Source organism: Chiloscyllium punctatum, chromosome 9, assembly GCF_047496795.1.
Source record: "Chiloscyllium punctatum isolate Juve2018m chromosome 9, sChiPun1.3, whole genome shotgun sequence".
Lineage (NCBI taxonomy): Eukaryota > Metazoa > Chordata > Chondrichthyes > Orectolobiformes > Hemiscylliidae > Chiloscyllium > Chiloscyllium punctatum.
In genome coordinates, this window is record NC_092747.1 from 73,396,246 (window position 1) to 73,416,165 (window position 19,920).

Sequence of the window (19,920 nt, forward strand, 5' to 3'; positions counted from 1 at the left end):
CCAGTATTTGGTTTTCAGCATCTGCAGTCATTGTTTTTACCTTTTATTCTTTTCTCCCAATCTTAAACCTTAATCCTCTAGTCCTTGATTTCCCCAACCCTGGGAAAAAGACTGAGCACATTTACCCTATCCATGCGTCATGATCTTATACACTTCTATAAGATCCCCCATAGTCTCCTGTGCTCTAAAGGGAAAAAGGAAATCCTATCTAGTCCAACCTCTCCCTATAGCTCAGACTTTTGGATCCTGGCAACATCCTTATCAATTTCTTCTGTACTCTTTCCAGTTTATTAATACCTTCCTATATCAAGGTGATCAAAACTGAACACCGTACTCCAAGTGTAGCCTCACCAATGTCCTGTGCAACTACAACATAACTTCTGAACTTCTATATTCAACATCCTGACTGATGAAGGCCAGTGTGCCATAAGCCTCCTTCCCTGGCCTGTCTACCTGTGACTCTACTTTCAGAGAACTGTGCACCTGAACTCCGAGGTCCTCTGTTCCACTACACTTCTTTTAAGAACCTACCATTCACCATGAAAATCCTACCTTATTTTAATTTTCCCAAATGGAAGAGATCTCATCTATATTTAACTCCATTCGCAATTTCTCTGCATACTTCCCCAGGTGATCAAAGTCCTGCTGCAATTTCTAATAACCTTCCTCACTGTCCACAATATTGCCTATCTTAGTGTCATCTGCAAACTTACTAATCATGCCTTGTACATTCTTATCCAAATCACTGATATAGATAACAAACAACAATGGGCCCAGCACCGACACCTGAGTCTCTCCACTAATCACAGGCCTCCAGTCTGACCAGCATCCTTCCGTTCTTACTCTTTGCTTCTTACCATGAAGCCTATTTTATATCCAATTTGCCAACTCTCTCTAGATTCCATGTAATCTTACCTTCTAGAGCAGCCTACCATATGGAACCTTGTCAAAGGCCTTACTGAAATCCATATAGACTGTGTCTACTGCCCTGCCTTCATCAACTTTCCTGATCACTTCAGCAAAGAATACATTTATGAGGCAGGGTCTCCCAAGCACAAAGCAATGCTGACTATTTCACGGCCATTAACCTAGTACAACTTGACTTTGTGCCCTTTGTCTTTGCTGCTGTAGAGCAAATGCCAAACTTATTCAGCTTTGCTTCACAGCTAAACCCTATCCCAGGAAACATTCTTATAAATCTCCTCTGTATCTGCTCCAATGCAGTCACATCTTTCCTGTAGTGTGGTGACCAGAACTGCTCACAGTTCTCCAGCTGTTGCCTACCCAAAATCCCTGCTCTTAATCTATACTACAACTCATAAAACCAAGTGTCCAATATATCTTCTTAACTACCCTATTAACCTGACCTACTATTTTTGGTTTAATTTATTATGATCACTTATCAAAGCATAGTGAAAAGTTTTTTGTTTTGCTTCAGTACAGGCAGATCATAACATACAAGGATATACAGATCGTCAGGTGATTGAACATAGCGAGGCTTGCATAGTTATGACTGCACTGGTGGTGTACGAAAAATAAGATCAATATGAGATCTGAAATATGACAGGTCTATTCAGCAGTCTAATAACAGCAGGGAAAAAGTTGTTCTTGAACATGTTGTCATGAGTGTTTAAGCTTTTGTATTGCCTGCCTGACAGCGAAGAGTTTGGAAGAGATAATAACTGGGTTGGGAGGGGTCTTTGATAGTGTTGGCTGCCTTTCCATGGCAATGAGAAGTGTAGATGGTGTCAATGGATGGAAGGTTAGCTTGCATGGTGGTCTGGGCTGTGTTCATAACTTTGTCCAGTTTCTTGCGGTCTTGGGCAGAGCAATTGTTGTACCAAGCCATGGTGCACCTAAAATAGTATGCTTTCTATAGTGCATCTGTAAAAGTTGATGAGGATCCTTGTGGACGTGCCAAATTTCTTTAGCATCCTGAGGAAGAGGAGGCATTGTTGTGCCGCCTTAACCTTTGCATCAGCATGAGACGTCCAGGTGATTTTTGGTTATTGTCCCTCTTAGAAACTTGATGGTCTCTACCATCTCCAGCTCAGCTCCATTCATGCAGTAGGGTTGTGTCCTTCTTACTTTCTGAAGTTGATGATCAGCTGTTTAGTCCTGATGATGTTGAGGAAGAGATTGTTGTCTTTGCACCATATCACCAAGCATTCTATCTCTTTTCTATATTGTCTCACCAGTGTTTGATATCTGGCCTACAGCATTGGTGTTGTCAGCAAACTTGTAGATGAAGTTCGGATGAAATTTGGCCACACAGTCATGAGTATACAGGGAATACAGTAAGGTATTGAGTATTGTGTGGAGGATGTATTGTCTATCTTCCCTGATTGCAGTATATGGGTCAGGAAGTCAAGGATCAAGTGGCAGAGGGTGGAGCAGAAACCTATGTCTCTGAGTCTGGAGATTATTTTGATTGGGATTATAGTGTTGAAGGTGGAGTTCTACTAGATAAGTAGAAGTCTGACATAGATATTCCTGGAATCCAGATGTTCCAGGGATGAGTGTGTCGGGCTAGGGAAATGGCATCTGCAGTGGACCTATTATGCTGATAGGCAAATTGCAAGGAATCAAGGCAGGCTAAGACCTGTGGACAAACGTTCTGAGATCTCTCTTATCCTCCGAGATTCATGGTGTCATTGAGTACTCCCTTGTCTTAGTTCTTCTTCTTCACACATAACAGGATTAAGTTATATCTGCCACTGATTTACCCAACTGACCAATCTGTCTATATCTTCATTACCTACGATCATCTTCCTCAAAGTCAAGCACTCAGCCAATCTTCATATCTATTACAAATTTAGTTATCATCTTTTCCACATTTTCTTCTATATCATTTATGAACAGAACACCACATCGAGGGCAATTAGGAATGAGCAATAAATAGCCTGCCCATTGAAAGCCATGTCCTGTGAACTAATGAAAAAAGCTTATTTCAGAATCCAAGCTTGTGCCTTTTGTCATCTAGAAAAGAGCAAGGGCAGAAGATGTGTGGGAACAACAATGTGTATTAGTTCTTCGCCACATCTCTTGCCATCCTAACTTGGAAACACATTACAATTCCTTCACTGTTATTGGGTCAAAATCCTGTAAGCCCTCCCTAAGACACCAACAGATATACCTCCACTACCACAACTTCTTCAGCAGCAACTTATCAGCACCTTAGAAGTGCAATTGGGAATGTACAATAAATACTAGCATTGCCAGTAATGTCCACATCCTGTGAATCAAAAATTCCAACATCGTCTTTCTGAAACTGTCTATGAAATTTTTCCTCTGCTCTGTCCCCCTATTTGATGCTTATGGCCGGGGTTTTACGAAGTTAGAAGTTGGAAGATAATTTCCAGTGCACTGCAATACCCATCATTTTATCTTCAGTATCTTCAAATACATCTCATCTAGTCCGGGTGATTTTGTCAACTTTACTCAATCCACTTCTTTTATTATTTTGATCTCATCCAGTATCTTTAAACACACTCTTTCCCTGTGACATTAGCAACATCTTCCTTGCTAAAGGTAATGTAAGTATTCATTTATCCCTCAGCCATGCCCTCTGTCTTCATACATCGGTCTCCATTTGTTCCTAATCAGCCCCACTCCTCTTAATACCCTTTTACTGTTATGTGCCTTTGGAAGTGGTTGAGGCAAGTACATTAACAACACTTATAAGGCATTTGGACAAATACATCGATAGGAAAGGATTGGAAGGATATGGGTCAGGTGCAGGGAAAAGGGATGCAAGTTCTGGTCAGCATAGACTAGTTTGGGCCAAAGGGCCCATCTCCATGTTGTAGGACTCTGACTCTAAGATATTTAATCCTCTATCATGCTAATATGTGCCAACTGCTAATGTCATCTTTTACACTTTTTTTTGCCTTTTTGTTTATTTTTCCTCTGAACTTTGTTCTCATTTGTATGATCAAACCTGACCTCTTGTTATCCATTCTCTTTCTTTGATTGATCTTACTCGCCATTTTTTTTCTCTTATCCCAAGAGCTAAGATTTTTGCATGTTACACCTTTTCCCCCTCAAGGAAATGTGCTTTGACTAGAGCTGAACTCTGAATTTTATAAGTAGCTCATTGTTCTTTTATAGACTTGTCCATCTTGAGCAGATCTGTTTTAATTCTGTTGAAACTGGACCTACATTTTTCTTAAACTTTTCTTTAGTGAGCCTAAAGCTTTTACTATGATCACTGTTCACTAAATGCTATTGAAAGTTGACTTAATTGTCTATCCCATTTTTACATCATCTTTGTAAATTTCTGTGTAAATTTGCTCGACTCAGTTGGTGGCTCATTAAAATACCAGTAGTATAATGGTACCTTTTACTGTTACTTCGCAACTTAAAGGATTTTGTATTTGATCCCTCCAAGGCGGTGCTTTCTAAACTATTTTCCAATGTTACCTAAAATAAAATTAGTTTTTAAAAGAAATCTTGTAACCTCATGCTAGTAAAGCAAAACAATAATGAGCAGCATAATAACATTCAGTAGATATTAATGTAGTATAATTTATGATAAAGTTGTAATAAAAATGATATTTATATGTAGATTTCAACCAAATAAACTCTATTGCCTAGTGACATAAACATGGTGAAGCCCCTATCCCCTCCACACACCCTTTTCATATTTCTAAACCCATTCTCATCCACGCATTGATACAGCAGACCCTCTTTCCGTATCCTCACATACATGCACACCTGCCTCTCTTCTCCAACTCTTCCCGAACTCACTCAGGAATTACTGTTCAAAACTTTTCCACTCCCTCAGTAATCAATCTTATTTTTCCGATCCCATTTCATCTCACGTACTCTCCAACCCTTTTCCACTCCACTATCTTTTGATCTGATTGGTCCCTGCAAACAGGCCACTATCCTGCAGTAAGGAACCTATTCAACCGGCAGTTTGAAGTTGCCACTCAGCATCCCAGCTCAATCATGTGATCTCATGGTTTTTCCAGCCTTTCTCTGCTGAGTTGTTGCGGTAGATTATTTTCTGAAGTTACTTCAGGAGCCTTAAGATACAGGTCAACAATTGTTTATTGAGCCAATGCTGTGACAAGATTCCAAGGTAGCACTCTAACCTAATGAGGAGTCATGAGTAGGCAAAAGTTTTTTTTAACAGATTCCAGATGTGGCAAGGGATCCCTGGTCTCGTCACTGCCTGTCTTCCAAGATGCTATCCTATTTCATCTCTAAAGCCTGCGGTTTATTCTCATCCTTAACTGTACTCTACTGCTTTGTAATTCTTTGTGTGGTACAGGATCCTCTTTACATTCGATTTCTGGAAGAGTCCTCAGGGTTAATGCTGATCTAGCCATGATACATTTTCATGGCTTAATGCATCAAGAAACTTGATATTATCCAGGACAACGCAGTCGTCCTATTGACACCAAATCCCCAAATATTTACTAACTCCGTCATCAGCACTCAGTAGCAGCACTGTGTGCTAAAAATAGCTTCAAGATTCCTCTCTTGCCAATTGCTTTGAATATACCTCTTCAGTTCTTCAAGCTTCCACAAATGGAAGTAGATTCTCTACATCTATTTTGTCCAAACTTGTAATGAGTTTTTAATTCCTCCAACAAATCTCCTTCCATCATTCTTGGAACAGTACTGGCTTCATTAGTCAGTCCATGTGGCTGAATTATCTCATCACCAAATCTATTCTCCAGTCTCCCCTGAACTTCTTTTAATGCCTCATCTCTTTCTTGAAGTGTTGTATCCAGGATTGACGACTCGAGTTATAGCTATTTATAAGGGTATTATTGAAAAAAAATTAAACTTAGATCGTTATTGCTTTGGTACTTTGTGTCCGATTGATTATAATTCTTTAAAACTTTTCTAGACTAATTGCTACAATGGACGAAATAATAAAAGGGTTGGAGAAGAATAGTCGATTACGGTATGCATTTTTGCTTTATTTGTTTTGTGGATTAAAATGTATTGTGGCAGTAGCTATAAACTCAGTCAACTTGGTATTTGAGTGTTAAAAGAACTGGCTATTTGATGAGGCCTAATGGTATTGTCACTAAATTAGTAATTCAGAGACTTAGAAAATATCTGGGGACAAAATGCTGGAGAAAAGCAGTAGATTTGTGAAGAGAGGCAGACTCCAGTGTGACTTCTCCAGAATAGTTGTTCCAGGAACCTGGTTTTAAATCCCACCATGACATGGTGTAATTTGAATTCAATAAAAATCTGGAATTAGAAATCTAATGGTGACCATGAAACCATTGTCAATTATTGTAAAAACCCATCTGATTCACCAGATGGAAACTGCCATTCTTACCTGGTCTGACCTCTGTGTGACTCCAGGCCCACAACTCTGTGGTTAAATTATAACTGGCCTCTGAAATGTCTAGAAAGCCAATCCATTGTATCAACTACTAGAAAGGGAAAAAGACTGAAACCAGATGGATCACCTGGTATTGACTCTGGCAGCCAGAATGACAATGGCAAACACAACACTGCTGACCTTTCAAAGTCCTCATTATTAGCACTCTGAGCAGTAGTGTTAAAATTGGGAAAGTTGTCTGTCAGACTTTTGAAGTAACTGCCTAATTCACAGACCCATATTTTATATGCAATGTTTCCAACAAAACAATCATCATCCCTTGGTACACCTAACTGCTAAATGATTTGGTTGAGTAATAAAGAGTATGGTTGTTTGATGCTGTGGGCCATCAGCAGCAACCAAATTGTACTTCAACACAACCTGCAACTTTGTGGCCTGGTATTTTCCTTCCTCTACCATTGCCAGGATCAACCCAGGTCTAATGAAACTTGCAGAAGGCATGCCTGAGAAAATGAGATGTCAGTCGGCTGAAGCTACAAATCAGGACTACTTGTGTGCCAAATTGTTTAATTGTTAGAATCTATTATTAGGGAACTACTAACAGGACTTTTGGAAGCGATTTTTGAAAAGATTTGTAGCTCAGGTTGAGGTTGCTCATCGTAAGTTGTAAGTTTGCTCACTGAGCTGGAAGGTTTGTTGTCAGACATTTCATCTTACTAGGTAACATCATCAGTGAGCCTCAGGTGAAGCGCTGGTGGTATGTACTGCTTTCTATTTGTGTTTGGGTTTCTTTGGATGGGTGATGTCATTTCTGGTCCTTTTTTTGAGAGGATGGTATATGGGGTCCAAATCGATGTGCTGCTGTTAGCGTTCCAGTTGGAATGCCATGCTTCAAGGAATTCTCATGCGTATCTCTGTTTGGCTCATCCTAGGATAGATGTGATGTCCCAGTCAAAGTGGTATCCTCCTTCATCCGTATATATGGAGACTAGTGATAGTGGGTCATATGTTTTTGTGGCTAGTTGATGTTCATGTATCCTGGTGGCTAATTTTCTGCCTATTGTCCAAGGTATTTTTTTTGTTGCAGTCCTTGCAAGGTATTTTGTAAATGATTCATTTTGCTTGTTGTATAGGATCTTTCAAGTGCATTAGCTGCTGTTTTAAGCATGTTGGTAGGTTTGTGGACTACCATGATGCCAAAAGATCTGTGCAGTCTGAAAGTCATTTCAGAGATGTCTTTGATGCAGGGTAAAGTGACCAGGGTTTCTGGATATGTTGTGTCTACTTGTTTGGGTTTGTTGCTGAGGAATCAGCGGATTGTGTTTATTGGTGATATAATGCCCTAATGCAGCTTCATTTGTGGGTGTTGGGACAATTTCTTCTATCGTTAAGTATAAGGTCAGTGTGTTGTTTTGAAGGTCCCCATTGAGTGTTCAGTCTACTGTGACATCTAGGAAAGGATCACCAGTATCAGGATTCCTAACAGAAGTAGTTATGCAGAGACTCGGAAAAAACAGCTCTCCCAACCATCCAACCCAAACTTTGGGTCCACTACGTAGATAACACCTTTTGTCATTGCCAAACGAAACAAAATAGAGGAAACCTACAACACCATCAATAAGATTCTCACTGGCATAAAATTCAAAAAAGAGGAAGAGAACAATGACCAACTGCTATTCCTAGAGTCACAGTAGAGTGAACAGCCAATGAGGAACTTCAAACCTGCGTCTACAGGAAAACAACACATATAGACCAAATACTTAAAATAGAAGCAATCTTCCCAACACCCACAAATGAAGCTGCATTAGAACCCACCAACACGCTAAAACAGCAGCTAATGAACTCTAAAGACCCTATACAAACAACAAGCAAAACGAATGTTATTTACAAAATACCTTGCAAGGACTGTAACAAACACTACATCGGACAACAGGCAGAAAGTTGGCCACCAGGATACATGAACATCAACTAGCCACAAAAAGACATGATCCATTATCACGAGTCTCCTTTCATACAGATGAAGAAGGACATCACTTCAACTGGGACATCACATCCATTCTAGGACAAGCCAAACAGAGATATGCACGAGAATTCCTTGAAGCATGGCATCCCAACTGGAACTCTATCAATAAACACATCAATTTGGACCCCATCTAACATCCTCTGAGAAAAAGCACTGGAAGTGATATCACCCACCTGAGGAAACCAAAACACATAAATAGAAAGTGGGACATATCACCAGCGCTTCACCTGAGGCTCATTGATGTTGTTACCTAGTATGGTGTCGAAATGTCTGACAGCAAACCTTCCAGCTTAGTGAGCAAACAAACATCCAGAACTTTTGGAAGATCAGTATAAAACCATGCTGACTCTTGGGTCATACGAAAAGTAAATTGTCTTTGACAAATTTGCTACAGTTCTTTGAAGATGTAACAAGCAAAGTGGACAGTGGGACACCTGTACATGTATTATATATCTGGAGGTCAAGAAGGCATTTGATAATGTGCTGCACACAAGGTAAAATTGGATGCAGGGATAGATTGTATGGTAGTCAAATTTGTAGGTGGCACTAAAATAGATGGGAATGAATATATAAGAAATTGACAAATAGATATTTAAATGGAAATTTTTGGAATGCTCAGCTGGTCTGGCAGCATCTGTGGAGAAAGAGTTAATGTTTAAGGTCCAGTGACCTGTTTTTTCAAAATTATTTCAGAACAGTTCTTTGGTTTATTTTAAAATGGAAATGTTTGGGTGAATGTGTCAAACTTTGGCAGATGGAATTTAACATGGATAAGTATGAGGTTACCCATTTTTGTCAGAAAAATAAAAAGACAACTAATTTAAATGAGAGAAACATCAAAGCACTTTGATACAGAGGGAACTGGGTGTCTTTGTGCAGAACATTTGTCTGCATGTACACCAAGTAAGAAGGAGGGCAAATGGAATGTTGTTTATTGCTTAAAAATATAAAAAGAGGGAAGTAATATTGCAATTGTACAAGACATTGATGAGATCACACCTGGAACAGTGTTCCTCTAACTTTCTTACTGGCTGCATGGGCCTCTAAAGCCCGTGTGTTTCAGCACTTTTGAAATGTCTGAATGGCAACCCATGCATGGAGCTGTGCAGCTTTGAGGGAACATTGACCTAAAGTATTGCATCTTGTTTCGGTTTCTTTACTTGAGGATGGATGTCATTACATTGGAGATAGTTCAGAAGGTTCACTCAAGTCTTTCAAGAGATGAAAGGCTTGTCTAATGAGGAAAAGCTGAGCAGTTTGAGTTGTACATTACTAGATTTCCTTTCACCCTTCTAAAATATAGCAAGGTATATAAGATGCTAAAGGGGAATTACAAAGTAAGTGTAGAGCAGATACTTCCCCTTGTTCAGAAATCTAGAACAAGAGATCATAATTTTAGGAGTAGCAGATTTAAAAGTCGTGAGGTGAAATTACTTCTGAGGGTTGTCAGTCTGTGGAACACACTACTCAGTGCATTGGACATTAGGACATTTGAGCAGACAGATTTTTCATTTTAATATTGGGTTAAAGGGTTATGGAGAGTGTGTAGGAGAGTAGAATTGAGGCAAAGATAAGATCAGCAATGATCATACTGTGTGGTAGAGTTGGCTTGAGGGGCTGAATTACCTCCTACTCCTGTTTTTTTTTTCTCTAAGTGACAAGTGGTAGAGCTAAGTGAATCCACAATCAACTGATAAGATTTAAACTCTGCAATCCTGCAATGTCCAGCCATGAATGGTGGTGGACAACAAAACAAGTCACTGGAGGATGAAGCTCCACAATCAGCAATCCTCAATGGGTTTATCCAGCCCATCTAAGGCAATTGATAATGCTGAAGCATTCATAACAATCTTCAGCCAGAGGTGTCGAGTGGTTGATCTTCTGGAGGTCCCCAGCATCATAAATACCAATATTTAGCTAATTCAGTTTGCTTCATTTGATATCAAGAAACATTTAGGTCCACTGGAATCCACAAACACTCCAGGTTCTGATATCATTCTGGCAATGCTAACTTGTGCTCCTGAACCTGTTGCACCCCTAGTCAAGCTGTTCCCATACAACACTAACATCTAACTGCGTGGAAAAGTTCCTATCTATGTCCCGTACACAAAAAAAAGAATAAATCCAACCTGACTAATTACTGCCCCATTAGTCTCCTCTCTATTATCAGTAAAATGATGGGTGTCATCAACAGAACTATCAACCAGCACTTGCTTTGCAATAACCTGCTCACTGCTCACCTGCTGTTCTGCTGAGTCCCTCACCTTGGACTTCATTACAGCTTTGGTCCAAGTTTGGATAAAAGAAAATAATTTTGCAGTTGAGTTGAAAATGAGAGCCCTTGATGTTTGACTGCATTTGATAAAGTATGACATGAAGCAACCCTAGCTAAACTGGAGTTAGTGGGAGTCCAAGGGGAACTGTCGGTGGTTGGAGAAATATCTGGCATAAAGGCGGATGGTTGTGGTGGTTGGATGAGAATCATCACTGCTTCAGGACATCTCTGCAGGAGATTCTCAGGATAGTTTTCTTGGCCTAACCGTCTTCAGGTGCTTCACCACCAGTAATCATCCCTCCATCCCAAGTTCAGAAATGGGAATGTTCGACTTCACAACATTGAGTCCTGTTCCTGATGACTCAGATACTAAAGCAGTCCATGCCCAAATGTGGCAAGACCTGGAAAATATCTAGGTTTAAGTTCACATTTGCCCGACACAATTCTGGTCTTACCAGGATTTCACCGTGTTACTGTGGGTGGCACATGACTCAGTGGTTAGCACTACTTCCTCACAGCACCAGGGTTCCAGGCTCAATTCCAGCCTTGGGCAAATGTCTGTGTGGAGCTTGCACATTCTCCCTGTGTCTGCAAGGGTTTCGTCTGGGTGCTCCGGTTTCCTCCCACAGTTCAAAGATGTGCAGGTTAGGCGAATTGGCCATTCTAAATTGCCCATAGTGTTAGGTGCATTAGTCAGAGGGAAATGGGTCTGGGTGGGTTACTCTTTTTGGAGGGTAGATATGGACCTGTTGGGCCAAAGGGCCTGTTTCCACACCGTAGGGAATCTAATCTAATCCAAACCATTGACCAGAAATTGAACTGGAATAATTATGCATCGACTTTGGCTGCAAGAACAGGTCAGAGGCTAACAACTCTGCGTTGTGTAACTCAGCACCTGACTCCCAAAAACTTAAGCATCATCTCCAAGACACAAGTCAGAAATGTGATGGACTATACCCCTTTTGCCTGGATGATTGCAGATCCAAAAAAAATCCTCCCTCAAAGCTTGACAGCAGTCACATCCGAAGAGCCCATTTAATTGGCACCATATCCACAAATATTCAGTCCGTCTATCTCCAACACTCAGAAGTATCAGTGTGTGGCATCTACAAGTTGTACTATAGTAATTCATCATGGTTCCTTAGACAGCACCTTCCAAACTCGCCACCACCAATACTATCTAAAAGGACAAAGGCAGCAGACACCTGGGAAAACCACCATTTGCAATAGTATAAAATAAATGAAATGTATACTTTCTCTCCAGATGTGCTGAGTTGCTCCAGCAAATTTCTGTTTTTGTTTCTGACCACAATCTGCAGGTTTCCTTCCAAGAACACTCTATCCTGACCTGCAAATATATCACTGTCCCTTCAGTGTCACTTGGTAAAAATCCTGGAGTTTGCTCCCTAGTGATATCATGGATCTAAGTTCACGAAGTACTCCACAGTGGTTCAAAAAGGCAGCTCGTCACCACTTTATGGAGGGCAACAAAGGTTGAGCAGTAGATGTTGATGCATCCAGTATGCCCACATGTTGAGAGTGAATTTTTAAAAAGCCTTTTGTAGAATGTTTCAAAATCATGAGAGTACTTCTGTTATGGACCAGACCAAATGCCCTCAAAATATACAAAAAAAAGAGAGCCTTGATCCTGATTTTTCATTTAAAGGCAAGTGTAAGGAGCTGTGTTCCAGATTCTTTGAAGAGGTGAGAAGTAGGTTAGACCAGGGAAACCCAGTGGATGTGGTCTATCTAGACTTCCAAAAGGCCTTTGATAAGGTGTCACATGGGAGGCTGCTGAGCAAAGCGAGGGCCCATGGTGTTCGAGGTGAGCTACTGGGATGGATTGAGGATTGGCTGTCTAACAGAAGTCAGAGAGTTGGGATAAAAGGTTCTTTTTCAGAATGGCAGCCGGTGACGAGCGGTGTCCCGCAGGGTTCGGTGGGGCCACACCTATTCGCATTATATATTAATGATCTGGATGAAGGGACTGGGGAAATTCTAGCAAAGTTTGCAGATGATACGAAGTTAGGTAGACAGGCAGGTAGTACTGAGGAAGTGGGGAGGCTGCAGAAGGATCTAGACAGTTTGGGAGAGTAGTCCAGGAAATGGCTGATGGAATTCAGCGTGAACAAATGTGAGGTCTTGCACTTTGGCAAAAAGAATAAAAGCGCAGACTACTTTCTAAACGGTGAGAAAATTCGTAAAGCCAAAGTACAAAGGGATCTGGGAGTGCTAGTCGAGGATTCTCTCAAGGTCAACATGCAGGTTGAGTCCGTGATTAAGAAAGCGAATGCAATGTTGTCACTTATCTCAAGAGGGTTGGAATATAAAAGCACCATTGTGCTACTGAGACTTTATAAAGCTCTGGTTAGGCCCCATTTGGAGTACTGTGTCCAGTTTTGGTCCCCACATCTCAGGAAGGACATACTGACTGGAACGTGTTCAGCGGAGATTCACACGGATGATCTCTGGAATGGTAGGTCTAACATATGAGGAACGGCTGAGGATCCTGGGATTGTATTCATTGGAGTTTAGAAGATTAAGGGGAGACTTAATAGAGACGTACAAGGTAATACATGGCTTGGAAAGGGTGGAAATTGTTTCCACGCTAGGAAATTGTTTCCGTTAGGTGGGGAGACTAGGACCCGTGGACACAGCCTTAGAATTAGAGGGGGTAAATTCAGAACAGAAATGCGGAGACATTTCTTCAGCCAGAGAGTGGTGGGCCTGTGGAATTCATTGCCACAGAGTGCAGTGGAGGCCGGGATGCTAAATGTCTTCAAGGCAGAGATTGATAGATTCTTGTTGTCTCGGGGAGAATGCAGGTAAATGGAGTTGAAGTGCCCATCAGCCATGATTGAATGGCGGAGTGGACTCAATGGGCCGAATGGCCTTACTTCCACTCCTATGCCTTATGGTCTTCTGGTCTTATGTGGTTCAGTTGGTCCACTACAAGGCTTTACAAAAAATAGTTAAAATACAATCACAAAAAAGGCATAATTTTAACTCTATTGGGAAATCTTAGCAGAATAATAGATTATTTAACTACTTATTGGATGTTCCAAAGTAGCAGCATTGCATAAGCATAGCCTTGGTAAAGGCAAATTCAATAAAACAGATCTTCTTCACTATCTCCCTTCTAGCCCAGGAGAAAGGAACATTTAAAATAGGCAATCTAGCAGCATAGAGAGAGCTGTATTTGTTAGCTTCAACAACCAGCTCCAAACTCCAACTGCAACGAAAACTCTGCGTCTTTTTGAGCCTGACTATCTACTCGTACTACTTTTGTCTTGTTTAAAAAAAAACTTGGAGCTCAAAGCTATTTACCCACTGCTTCTGAAGCAGACATTCTTGTGGCAATACCTCTCTGCAAGAGAAGCTGCACAGAAGAAAGTTCTCTTAAATGTACGGCCATCACACTTAGTACTGATGGGATTTCAGCTGATGGTACTCTTTGAAAAATGACATCCTGGATGAAACCAAGCCTGATGGATCATGTGCTTATTTATTTTGTTAACTTTTTAATACTGTGGTTAGTCACTGAGACATTTTATGAGGCTTCACAATTTGTTTAAGACTCAGACAACACCAGGTTATACTCCAGCAAGTTTATTTGGAAGCACTAGTTTTCGGAGCACTGCTCCTTCATCAGGTTGAAGGAACAGCACTGCAAAAGCTAGTGCTTCCAAATAAACCTGTTGGATTATAACCTGGTGTTGTGATTTTTTACTTTGTCCACACTAGTCTAATACTGGGTCCTCCACATCCTTAATAAAAGACATTTATTTTTGTAAATCTAAAATGGTGAGTAGAGTGAGGAATTTTGTTTTGTTTTACTGAGATCTCATTCAGTTTAAAAAAACAACGTAAAACATGGGTATTAAGTTATCCTGGAGCAGTTTTATTTTGTTTTAGAGCAGTAAGACTATGCTATTTTCTGGGTCTGTAGATTAAAGTGCAGAGATGGCCTTTAGTAGGGTGATGTTCTCTTGCTGTCAAATGTAGGAGATGAGGGAGAATTTTGATATTCCTGAGGAGTATGTTAGGTCATAGATTTGAGACAGGGGACTCTCGAGTCAGGGGCAGAGACATTTCTGCAGCCATCAGTGAAACATCAGAATGGCGTGTTGCCTCCCTGGTGCCAAGGTCAAAGATGACTCTGAGAAGGCATCCTTTAGCCATTGTGCCTGGCTTGCTCAAAGTTAGGTTCCTGCTTCTGACCCAGTTTGATTTGGAACATGTTATTGATATTAGGGTTTCAATCTAAAACTGTGTTCCTGATGTTCAAAGTACTTACATATATTTATATTTAATAGTTTTGTGTACTTCTTATTGTAAATGTCTGGTATTCAAAGGTATTTTCTAAGGGGGAACATGAGACCAAGATTGCCACCACCTCATTGTGAACAGTGATCCAACTGTACAAAAAGTTTATTTTATTTGTTAGTTATCAAAATAGGCTTCAGCTGAAGTTTTCAAATTTAAATGTTTTCTGCCTAAAGATCCATTGGTATCAGACCTTGAAATATGCCATTTTCTTGGACTTGGAAAGCTGCCTGGCATCTTTAAATTGCTATGATTACTGAATTATTACAGCATCATTAGAATTTGCTCCCTTTCAGTAAGTGAAGCTCAAAGTAAGGTGAACAGAGTGTGTTAAAAATACACAATAGGAAACTAAGTATAACTTAGAGAAATAGACAATATCAAAGGGACAAATTCCATTCCTGAATCGTAAATCTTATTGGAAAATCAAATTTAGGTTTCTGTATATCTCATAGACAGTCTGAAGGTACACAATAAAATTCACAATTACCATAATAAAGGTTTCACACAGACCAAAGTTGCTGATGTTTCAAGTTCCTAATAAAATAAAATATTTTTTTTCACAAATATCCAAGTTCTGGTATAGTACATGCACGTTATATGAGAGTTTAATATAATTAACCCTGACATGCCGCAGTCAACAATATTTGGTCCAAAATCAAGGGGTCAAGACAGCTGTCAGAACGTTTTCATCTGTAAGTTTGCTGACGTACCCAACTTCATAAAAACTGCGAGCAAATATTACAGCAAGTTTTTAGTACATATTTGGTAGTCTCAATTAGTCTAGATCCAGGTAAATCAATCAGAATGGCTGCCTTCCATAATAATTCATAGAACGTTTTAGGAATGTGCACAATCTGTCTTTGTAGTATATCTCACTACGTAACACCAGAACTGCTCAGGAGGAGATTAGAGATCCGTGCAGATGAAGCTGAAAATCTGGAGTTTAAATATTAGAATATCATGTTTTGACTAGAAACCTTAAAGTTACTTTGAAGAAAATGCTTCCTCATTCCTTGTCCTCTTGCCTGAGAAAATTTGATTTCCTAAAAAAAAATCATTTATTTATTTGAAATATCAGAGACTCTTCGTGTGAAGCAGAACTCCAGGAGCTAATACATCAAATTGATGTAATGGTAAGCCGTAAAAACACAGAATGGAAACAGCATTCACAAAGCCTTGAGACCCAGCTTGAAATGCGTGAACTAGAACTGAACAACATGCGGACTTGTCTTGAGCAGAAGCATAATGAGGTAAGACAGCATCTTATGCAGGCATTGTACTGAGTGTAAATCAAGTTGAAAATGAGAACTAATTAGCTATGACAGGTAAAACTGAGCTAATAATTTCAATGAGCTCTGTTTGGATGGCACAGATCCACCAATATTAACTTTCAAGTAAACTGCTGCAGCAACTGTATTTTTGCTAATTCTCAACTTCTGGATCTAGCCTTGTCTTCAGCCTACCCCATAGTCACCAGTGGACTCATTAGTATCTACTGAGCTTGAATTGATATATCTTTTTGTATGTTTAATTGGCTTCAGACTCCCTGGAAGTTTTGGTTTCCATTTTGGTTTTAGTTGCCTTAGAAATTGAAGGATTTTTTTTTTTGGTTTCCCTTCAGCTAGAGTTCAGTATTTTAAATAAAAAATCAAGCTACGCAAATCCTGATTCCATCATAAGATGCCTTGCTAAGTTGGAACACAAACCTTTATATTATAGTCTGCCTGTATCAGGGCCCGTAAACATTTCTCTGCCCAGTGGCATGTACTGCCTCTTCATATCAAATTGATTCCACCATCACTGTATATGCAGAAGATTTTGAAGTATCGTGTTTGGGTTCCTTGTTTAATTGCTCATCAATGAATATGGTAGGACTGCAAATTTTTTCTCTAATCCCTAGGTTCTATTCTGGCTTAACATTATCTGCAGCATGCTACTTCAAGTTTTTGGCATGCAGGTAGTCTAATGTTGTAGCTTCATCAGATTGGAACCCCTTTTCCGTACCTCATTGAGGTGCTGTTGGCATGATTTTTTTTTATATTTCTCACTAAATCATAGCTGATTCTATTGCTTGATGATGATAGTAGAGTGAGAGATGTGCTGGACCATCATATTACTAATTGTGATCCTGCTCAGTCTATTAAGCCACTTTTGCTAATGAGATATCAAGACTGACACTGAAAGCACGCTTGTATTATGTTTGAGAACAAAGAACAATACAACACAGCAGGAACAGGCCCTTTGGCCCTCCAAGACTACATTGACACATTTTTCCCTTCCACACTAAAACTGTCTTCACTTACAGGTTCCACACCCCTCCCTTCGTATCCATATTTTGTCCAGGTGCTTCTTGAATAATGCTAATGTGTCTGCTTCTACCACCTCCTCTGGCAGCACGTTCTAGTACTCGAACCCCTCCCCAACTACACCCCCCCCCCCCGACACCCTAAACCTGTGTCCCCTCATAATTGACCCCTCCACCACAAGGAAAACGCCTCATACATTCCACTCTATCCAATTTTTGAAACTTCTATCAGGTTGCCCCTCAACCTCCTGCATTCCAGTGAAAACAAATAGTCCATCAACCTTTCTTCACAGCTAAAATCCTCAATGGCAGGTAACATCATGGTAAACCTTTTCTGCACCCTCTCCAAAGCATTCACATCCTTCTGGTAGTGTGCTGACCAGAAGTGTACGCAATATTCCAAGTATGGTCTAACTGAAGTTCTACAAAGCAGCAGGACATACTCAATGCCCCTTCCAATGAAGGCAAGCACACCATCGGCCTATTTTACTGTCTTATCTACCTGTGCTGTCTCCTTCAGTAATCTGTGGACCTGCACACAGACGTCCCTTAACATATCAACACTCTTGAGGGTTCTCCCATTCACTGAGTAATTTCCACTTGTAGTTGACCTTCCAAAATGTATTACCTCATTTGTCTGGGTTTAAACCCCATCTGCCATTTTTCCACCCATGCCTCCAACTGATCTATATCCTGCTGTATCCTCTTACACTACCCACATGTCCAGCAATCTTCATATCATCTGTAAACTTACTAATTAGACCAGCCACGTTTTCTTCCAAAGCATTTACTTAGACCATGAACAGTAGAGGTCCACCAGTTTATGGTTCACTAAAGGCATAAGTAGAACACCAAGACAGATGGATGGTAGACTTGAACGGGGAATACTTTTTCTTGTAGTTCTCTCAACTCCAAAGTCAGTTTTTAAACTGCCTCCCCTAGCTCCTGATTTTGGGCTACCTGACCTCTCTTAAAGGAGCAGCAAATGCCCAACTACATATTTAACAGTCCTCCCCTTTTATTTCAGTATCTCCTTAACATAAATATCTCTCCGCCAATTACAATGATTATACAGGCATTGTGGCTAGCATATATATATTGTCAGGAACATTTATAAAACAAAACATGGATAAAGAAAATGACCTTTTATGAAGTATTCATTAACATGACTAATCTCCCTCGGATGATGATTCCTAGAAGACATCTCCTTGACTCCAGAATCGTGACCATCCCTCCATCGGTGAGATATCTCACCATCGGTGAGATACAGCAACCAACTGGTCCACGTGTCTCCTCCAAACCAATAAATCCTTAGCCTTCACCATCTATGACAACAGTCCTGTTTGAGCCACCAGCACCATTTTCTCCCCAGACATATAATTCTGAACTATCATTGCATTTGGCATTTCCTGTACATGCTGAGGAACTTTCTTGAATTACTTTCTGAGTGACTTACTCCTTGAGGTCTTTTAAGGCTTGCTTCAAGGTTTGTACAAATCTCTCTCCCTGGCTGTTTGTTGCAGGGAGTTATGGAGCCGATCTCATGTGTCTGACTCCATGATTTTTCAGGTACAACTTGAATCTTGTGCTGCAAACTATGGGCCACTGTCACTCATGACTTATTTGGGGATCCTTTCTTCACAGTTAAAATCTGTGAACTTGGCAGATATTCCAAACAGTTGGTCTATCATTGCTTCTGCAGATAAAAACTTCATGACCACGACCTTATGCCACTTGGAGTGGACAATCATGGCCACTGGTCCAAAGAAATCCGTGTGCATCTACTGCCATGGTAATTGAGGCCATTCTCTTTGAAGGGATGACATTGACGACGTCTTATAAATGCACAGGATTCAGAGGATCCCACTTTCTCTCCATCTGGGAGACAGCCTTCAGCCACCAAAAGTAGCTCTGAGGTATTTCTTTCATTTGTACCACATCAGGATGCCCTTGGTGCATTTGTTCCAGCACCTTTCCTCTTAATGGGGGAGGAGTATCAACTCTTATTCCTCAGTAAAAACCTGTCTGATCCGGTCAACTCCCATCTCCTGGACAGGTAAAGGTGCAATTCTGGGTAATATCTTATGGCAGGTCCTTTCTCTCAGGAGTTTCAAGACCGGTCATTCTGGACAGTGTTCTGCACCTGACTCACTGATACTAATACCTAGTCTTTTTGACAAAAAGTATATAATCCCATTTGGGAATATCCTTTTTTCCTGGTAGTGGTAACCTTGACAAAGCATTTGCATTTCTGTGCTTCTCTGACTTGTCAGTAACTGATTCCATATGAGTAGGTTGACAGAGCCAGTGCCCTTCTCTGTCGGCATGCTGCTGCCATTAATGGTATTCTCACATATAGGCCAAAAATAGAGCTAAGTGGCCTATAGTCTTTCAGCAGCAAAAAGTTCCCACTGTAAAGAAAATTCTCAACACCAAACATGATGCCCAATACTTCCTTTTCCACCTAGGCATACTTCTCCTCCATCTTTAGTGAACTCTATGAACACAATGAGCCTTTCCTTTCCATTTGGTAAGATGTGCAACAGTACAGTGCTAATCCCATAAGGCAAGGCATCACACACTAACTGTAGTGGCAACTTCAGATCAAAATGGGACAACACCTCTGGCATTTTTTAGGCTTGCTTCAGCTCCCAGTAAGCTGAGTCCATTTCCAC

At 40.5% G+C, this 19,920-nt stretch overlaps 1 protein-coding gene across 1 annotated transcript in view; it reads left to right on the forward strand.

Moving 5' to 3' along the window:
- Positions 1-19,920, forward strand: part of LOC140481697 (centrosomal protein of 63 kDa-like) — a 77,644-nt gene that overhangs the window by 4,481 nt on the left and 53,243 nt on the right. Inside the window, exons 2-3 of the mRNA XM_072578273.1 lie at positions 5,864-5,920; positions 16,019-16,190. Of these exons, the coding sequence (XP_072434374.1) occupies positions 5,877-5,920; positions 16,019-16,190 (216 nt within the window). The 5' untranslated portion in view covers positions 5,864-5,876. The remainder of the gene's footprint in view (positions 1-5,863; positions 5,921-16,018; positions 16,191-19,920) is intronic.